At 47.6% G+C, this 7,829-nt stretch overlaps 1 protein-coding gene across 2 annotated transcripts in view; it reads left to right on the forward strand.

Annotated features, from left to right (window-relative positions):
* The window catches only part of LOC125625434 (carotenoid-cleaving dioxygenase, mitochondrial), a 91,214-nt gene extending 83,640 nt beyond the window's left edge, over positions 1-7,574 (forward strand). For both annotated transcript variants that reach the window (XM_048827526.2, XM_048827527.2), the window contains 5 exons: positions 361-528; positions 1,293-1,430; positions 2,371-2,553; positions 5,667-5,777; positions 6,183-7,574. In XM_048827526.2, coding sequence (XP_048683483.1) covers positions 361-528; positions 1,293-1,430; positions 2,371-2,553; positions 5,667-5,777; positions 6,183-6,296 — 714 coding nt within the window. In that variant the 3' untranslated portion in view covers positions 6,297-7,574. The remainder of the gene's footprint in view (positions 1-360; positions 529-1,292; positions 1,431-2,370; positions 2,554-5,666; positions 5,778-6,182) is intronic.
* Positions 7,575-7,829: the final 255 nt, after the last annotated feature.

Raw genomic sequence — 7,829 nt, forward strand, 5'->3', positions numbered from 1 at the left:
GAGTGTGACAGTTCCCCAGGAGGTGCCATGTGGGTGTTGCGGCCACTGTCCCTACTTCTCTGGGGCGTGAGAAGGGATCCTTTCCACTGCCACTCCAGGTGGGGGGTGGTGCATGGTGGGAGGGGCCCTTGTCATGGTGTGCTTTGGGCTCCAGATTTCCTGAATCTGGTTCTGCCCATAACTGGCTGTGAAGCTGTTATTCTGCTGGGGTCTAAGAAAAACTGGTGCGAAAAGTGTGACTGGAGAAATGGAAAGGGAAAATGGGACTCTGTAGTACTGGATGAATTTGTAGTACTGGATGAATCTAGCCAAAGAGATTGCTGGAGGCAGGAAACAAAGCTGTTTTTTGTCTCACTGCAGCTGCTTCCAGGGCAGTTTTACAGCAAGCCATTTGCTACTTTCCATCAAATCAATGCCTTTGAAGATCAGGGCTGTGTGGTCCTTGACCTCTGCTGCCAGGATGGTGAAGGGAACCTGCATATTTACCAGCTTCAAAACCTGCGCAAAGCTGGGGAGGGTCTGGATCAGGTAAAGCCCCTGTCTCTGTGTCTGTTGTATGGGACCTGCTGATCCCAGGCTGGCTGAGCTGAAGGCTGGGAAATGCAGAGGGAGCTTTACGGTCCCTGGAGTTAGTTGGTCTCATTGATTTGTGGGTGATTCTTATCGTGGGCAAAATGAGAATGTTTCATTGTTTTAGAAGCTGTAAACTTGTATCTAAGTAACAATGACATTAAGCCAAGGAAGGGTGTGGGAGGAAGGGCCAGGGGAATGGCCAGGAGGAAGGAATAAAAAGTGCTGGGTAGGAGGGAGAGGCAGAGTGGATGGGACAGTCGACTGGGAGTCAGGAGACCAAGCTTCTATTCCTGGCTCTGCCACTGACCTGCTGAGTGAACTTGGCACTACCCCTCTCTGTGCCGGTTTCCCCTCCCATTCTTTGTGTGTCTGTAGCTCACGAAAGCTCATGCTCAAATAAATTGGTTAGTCTCTAAGGTGCCACAAGTCCTCCTTTTCTTTTTGCGAATACAGACTAACATGGCTGTTCCTCTGAAACTTATCTATTTAGACTGTGAGCTCTCCCGGGCAGGACTATTTCTCACTATGTCTGTATGGTGCCTGGTACAATGGGGCCCCAACCTCAGTGTGGGGCCTCTAGGTGCTATGCTAATACAAATAATCAGAGAGCAGGTAGCCTTGGAATTGGGGGGAAAGTCGAGATGTCCCACCCCGGGGACTGAGCTCACCAGCCTGTTCAGCTCTCTCTCTCTCCCTGTAACTTCCTCTCTTTCTAACAGATCTATAACTCGTCAGCCAGAGCTTTCCCCCGCCGCTTTGTTCTACCCCTGAATGTGGATTCAAGCATGCCCACGGGGCAGAACCTCAGCCCTTTGCCCTACACATCAGCGAGTGCTGTGAAAGAAGCGGATGGGACGGTACGTCTTACAGGCATAAATAACTACATTGAAGGTTGTGTGCACCCGTATTGTATTGTCCTGTGATCTTTTTAGATCTTGCCACCTAAGCAGAATCAGGCTTGTCTGTGTTTGGATGGAAGTCAGTACAAAGCCCTGGCACTGTGTTGCTGGAGATGCTATCTTTTAGATGAGATGTAGAACCAAGATCCTGACCACACATGGTCACTAAAGCCCCTGTGGCACTTTTGGAATGAGTTGGGGTGTTAGCCCTGGTGTAACTGACCAAATTCTGTCTTTTGATCCCAAAATTCACCCTGCATTTTCAGTTGGATACAAGATTGCTCTTAGCCTCCTTCTCTAAATTGTTGTGTAGTGCTGCAGTGGGTGGTTAATCAGTTCCCGTGTTCCACCCAGAAGCAGAAGGGCTGACTCAGGTCTGTGTAGAGCTGTATGGACATGTTAACACTGTTGGGAGGCCCGGGTTTGCAGTGCAATGTGGATGCTCAAGCACAGACTCAGACACACCAAGTCTGCAAGCCCAGGTCCCACAGACCTGGGCTTACTATGCAGTGTAGACATAGCCCCAGAGGTGGAGTCATCTCAGTGGTGGAGGAGTAATCCCTGGATCAGCTTGTCAAGTGCTTTAGGATCCTGCAAGCTGAAAGGTGCTGTACAATACATTGGAGTGCTGATGCTGGTATGGAGGCTTTCCCCCATAGCTCAGCCTTATGGACCTTTTTGAAACGCCAGAATGCTGTAAGTCTTTTCCTTGGGTGGAGTGGATAAGGGAGCCAGCATGGTTCTGAGATGGGCTGGCTAGAGGTGTCCAGGGAACAAAGCCAAACATTTCATCTTCCCTGTAATAGCTGTGTAGCATGTGTATGAGACCAGTTCCGCATTGAAGCACTTGTTCCAGGTCAGGCTCAGTAACACTCCTGTGCTCTGTTGCTTGCCCTAGGTCTGGTGCATGCATGAAAATCTCCACTCCGAGGACCTGGAGGAGGTAGGGGGCCTGGAGTTCCCCCAGATTAACTACTCACGGTGCAACGGCAGGAAGTACCGCTTCTTCTATGGCTGCGGCTTTCAGCACCTGGTGGGGGATTCGCTGATCAAGATGGATACAGAAACCAAGAAAATGAAGGTGAGACACAGTCTTTAAGACCCTGGAGTTGTCCCCATTCAATGACTTGGCCTGTGAACTGGCTGTTGTGAGTTTTCTGACTTCCTGCAGCCCAGGCAGCACTGTCACTCATCAGCACTGGGATCTATTTAACAGAGGGGCTGGGGTTGGGCCCGCACTTCCATTCTCTGCCCTGCACTGCATGAATGTGACACTCTAACACAAGAAGCAGACATCTCTGGGTCTCTGGACAGACCAGGGCAGGGGAAGGGGGCTTGGGTATGGAGACAGGATCAAGAAGATCTTAAAGGGTGTGCTGCCACATTATCACAATGAACACAGCACCAGAAATGTGTGTACCAAAAGATTGTTGTTGGGTTCAGTGTGTAGGCGCTGAGTGGTGCTGGTGGCCTGTGATATACAGGAGGTCAGACTAGCTGATCTGGTGGGCCTGTCTGGCCTTAAGCTTTATGACTCTAAAAATACAGTGAAACTCACAATGTGGAGGTGATGCTTCCAGGGCACTTGGAATTCAGGCTTTTGGGATCTGGGGCAATGAACATAAAGCTAGGGTGTTCTGCCCTACCAGTGTGCAGTATGTGACTAGGCAGAGTTTATACTATACCTCACTGGGACAGATCTTAATCTCTAGGCCTGTGATGTGGGACCTTGAGTGGCATAATGGGGCTGTGGCAGCCACAAGTGTTTTCCTGCTTTGGTGGGTTTAAACCCCAGACCAGTATTTCCTTGTCAACACTAATAGGCTGAGGGGCCAAAGGGAGTTGGGGTTTGTCTGAAATAAGTCCTCAGTTGGGTTTAATTCAATGCAAGTTTGTGCGTGGATTCTTATTTTAGAAGAAAGTCATCCTGTTTTGATTTAGCTTTAATTGGAATGAATTACCTTAGGCAAAATCACAACAGGGGCATGTTTATGGTGAAATAAGAATGTCCTCCCACAGAGGCATTGAAATGATGAAAGATATGAATTAAACCCAAAGTAGTTATTCTGGTGTCTCCCTTTTTATGTAAGATTTCTCCAAGCTTTAAAAACACGAGCAAGTTCTTTATTGAACACTACAGGAATGGTCAAGACTTCTCCCTGAAAATTTGCTCTCTTTCCAGATTGTCATAATCTGGCTGGGAAAAGCCTCTGGAAACGCTAAATATCACAGGTTTTTGAAAAGGCTCTCTTTGTGCAGGAAGAAACCCTTGTTGGGCTCAGTCCATCCTGGCTTTGCAACAATGGTTCATTAAGTGATTATTTGTATTACTGTAGTGTCCAGAGGCCCCACTGAGACCGGGATCCCGTTGTGCTAGGCACTGTACACACATGCGCATTCTCTCTCTCTCTCTCTCTGAGAGAGAGTCCCAGCCCTGATGAATAGACAAGACCGAAGAAGGGAGGGGGATGAACAAGAAGTGAAGAAACTTGTTCAAGGTCATCGAGCAAATCTGTGGCAGAGCTGGCAAGAGATCAGTGCCCTACCCACCAGAGCACTAACAAATAATATTTAAGCTGTAATGACTTCATGATTTTTAGTACACTCAAGTACATCTCTTACTTTCCTTACTGTTTTTAACAGCTTTCAGAAAAGGAAAGGTGATCTCTCTACTAATTGATGCTTTTTTATTTAGCAAACATTTTCTCCCCTTTATGTTATTGCTGAAATCAAAACAGACGAGTTAGTTTCAGTTACCCTCCCTGTACTACAGGGATTGGCAATGTCTTAATGGTTGTAGCAAATTTTACAGGACCTAGAAAAACCTGGTGCAGGCTTGGGCTAGCTGCTGCATTTATAAAGAATTCCTATTTTAAAAGCAAACATCAGATTAGAAACTAGAATCCAGAAGATCCTCCTGCAGATCATAACAGTTTCTGTGTTAGGAATGGCCAGGTGGTCTATGTTAGAAGCAGCCGGGTGGTCCATTGGACTGGGATAGAGGAGACCTGTGTTCTGTTGCTGGCTTTACCATTGACCTGGTGTGTGACCTTGGGCAAGTCAGTTCATGACTCAATATCCACCCTGTGCCTTGCTTGTCTATTTAGCCTGTCTTTGATGCAGGGCCTGTTTCTCACTGTGTTTGTACAATGCCTCATATAATAGGGCATCAATCTCAGCTGGGAACTTGAGATGCTGCTGGAACAGAAATAATGAATAGTAATGTTGATCATGCTTTTGAAAACTCTCACAATCCTTTAGTGTTCAGTAAATGACCCTTTCCTATTTAGGGTAAGTAGTGACACTGTGCATATGAAAGATTGGAGGGGATGTCTCAGTTGTGGTCCTCTCTTTAATGCTACTCTTCTCTTTATCTACCAGTGGGAAAATGTCTGTCTCAGTCCTGCTCTTGATTTATCTAGCTCCAGTAGGTGTGGTGAGAATGGGAAATGCTTGACTTCTTGTTCACCTTGGATGATGGCCAGATGGGGACACTCAGGGCTGCTTTATTGATGTGCTGTCACTGAAAAACAGAGCGAAATCCATCTGTGAATGAAGTATCTCACTATGCCCAGAGCTGGTCTATGCCCCCTTTGTTCCCTTCTGCATTCCCTCCACTAGTTTGCTGTCCCCACTTGTTGCATCTTGTCTTAATTTAGACCAATCCTGCAGGGAGCAATGTGTAGGCAGCTCCAGTAAGTCAGTGGGGTTCATTTTTTTTTTTTTTTTGAATCGCTTGTATGTTTAGTTGCCAAGAACTCTTGATAATAGGTACAAGTGTACCAATAAGCATGTGACCTTTAAAATGAATGACTGCCACAAAACAAACACTTGAATATAGCAACAGCATGTGTTACTAGATTTACAGACGACTTTTAGACTCTTCAGCATTGAAGGGATTTTCTAAACCTTGATGATCAGCTAGTCATGGGCTGGAAATAAACGGGTTCATCTTAGGCACAGAGATCTGCCTGAATGGAGCTCTACTGACTTCAGTAGGTCCAGCTGTGTGGAGCTAGTTGCAGGATCAGGGCCTTAGATTGTAAATTCTTCAGGGCACAAGGTGTCTCTGCCTTTCTGGACAATACAAATGGGCCTTGATCCTGACTCAGGTCTCTGGATATCAGCAGTATCTAAATCATAATAAAGTGCATCTCTTCTGTCTCTCTTTTTTTTTTTTTCTTGGCCTGATAGATTTGGCAAGAGGATGGATTCTACCCTTCGGAGCCCGTGTTTGTGCCAGTTCCTAAAGCCACTGCAGAAGACAGTGGGGTCATTCTGTCTGTAGTGGTCACACCCTTGCAGGTAACTCATTCTCACGTCTCACAAGTAGCAAGAAATTGTTGTATGGTTTTTAAATCATAGAATTGGATTTGGTGCCCTCGAGAGGGCAATCCCAACACTTTATTCCCCATGCTCATCTGTTTTCCAGTCCCTGTACTGCTGAGTTTATTTGCAATCACTACATCCTCTGCAATTGTCAATCTCAGCAGAGCATCAGATTCCAAATAGCAGCCTAGTTTCCAGAGTCAAAGCTGCTTTAAGGATATGTCTGAGTAGCACTGGGTCTGGCTCACCGTCTTGGGTACTGGTTTGAGCAGTCTTGCTGTGCAGACAGACTCTTCCTTGTGGAGTAGGAGATGCGTTGGGGATGGGAAGGCAGAGTGGAACCCAGCACTGCCATTTCTCTTGCTGTCTTTCATTCTGTAGAACCAAAACACTTTCCTGCTTGTCCTGGATGCAGAGACCTTCAGAGAACTGGGCCGCGCAGAAGTCCCAGTGCAAATGCCTTATGGATTCCATGGTACCTTTGTCCCACGTTAATGTAGAAGCCTGCTACCTCATATTAGAAGCTCCTGGCCTCTTGGAGCTCAGGGCTAGGTGAAGCCCAGTGTGAATCTCTGCTTTTCCTTTCCTTTCGCTTTTGCATTGTGCCTTTGCTGAAGGAGCTGCCTCTGTAGCCCCCAAACCTGTTTTGTGTGCTGCTGCAGTATTATTAATGCATCGTGAATGGGTCTGAAGCTAATACTGCGCAAGGTGATAGCCCCTTCTCTAGAAGAGCCTAGTGCCTTGGCTCCTTCCACTGTCCTGCTCTGCCGGTCTGCTGTAACCCCCATGCTGCCAAGAGCTGGGCAGGCCAGGGAGGCAGCAGGTGCCAAGAGAGCACGCTTCTTCCCAGCAGCAATGCGCTCTGAGTTGGAGAGGCTAGTCAGCAGCTCTGCTCGGAGGGGTGGCTTTGGCTTTAGTGCACAAAGCTAAAGGCGAGAAGGGATCAAGGGAAGGAGGGGAAATTGCCTCCTCCGAGTCCCAAGCATGCCACTGCTTCTTCAGGAAACTGTCTCAACTCAGCCAGGAAGAGCAGAGAGGGAGCTGCCCTACTTGGCAGCTGGAAAATATCCGTTCTAGTCTGTCTATGCGCTGTGCGCTAACAGCCTGTGCAAACATCACGACTCAAAGAAAAAGGATCGGTGTCATCCCATGCTTCCATTGAAACCCTCCATATCTCAAACCATGCCCCTGCCACGCCTCTGAGTGAAACCAGCGTGGGTCAAACACCCCTCTGCTGTGTCCCTGCCATGCCCCCTAGTGAAACCAGCGTGGGGCAAACACATCCTTGACATGTGCCCACAGCAAAACTAGTGTGTGAAACATGCCCCTTCCCATCATGTCCCCCAGTGAGACCAACATGGATCAAACATGCCCCTGACACATCCCTGCTACATCCCCCAGTGCAATCAACATGAGTCAAATATGCCCCCACACCGCATCCTGTTGTGAAATCAGCGTGGGTCAACACATCTGTCATGCCCCCATTATGCCCCCCACAATCCACAGTGAAACCAGCAGGTGTCAAACACAGCTATTTTTATTTTTCTGCTTAGGCACACTTAGAGGGCATTGCCTTAATTAACCTTCCTCCAGTCGAATATAACTCTCATTCATTCATCTTTCAGGTAGATGGGGAAGTCCCTTATGCTCAGATGCTTTAGTTGTGGTGGGATGGGTGAAGAGGGAACGGGTTAGTTGTTTGTTTGTGGAGGCCACATACAGCAACTTATCTGTCTGGCTCTACTAATAAAAGACTGCTCACAGTGATTGGTACATGGGGAATGGGCTCAATTTCTTGCTCAGGGACTTCTCGAATCATACATTTTAAAGGCCAGAAGTGACCATTATGATCATCTCTTCTGAGCTCCTCCATAACCCAGACATTTCTGCAGTTGTTCATGCTGATGCAGGTGTGAGGGACAGAAAGCCAGTCCCCTGGGCATGTATTGTTTCAGAAATACTACACTACCCCCCTTTCCTGAGTGAAGAGCACAGCCTCCACCCCAGGACTTTGGTGGCTGGTGTTCA

This window comes from Caretta caretta, chromosome 22 (genome assembly GCF_965140235.1).
Source record: "Caretta caretta isolate rCarCar2 chromosome 22, rCarCar1.hap1, whole genome shotgun sequence".
Taxonomy (NCBI): Eukaryota; Metazoa; Chordata; order Testudines; family Cheloniidae; genus Caretta; species Caretta caretta.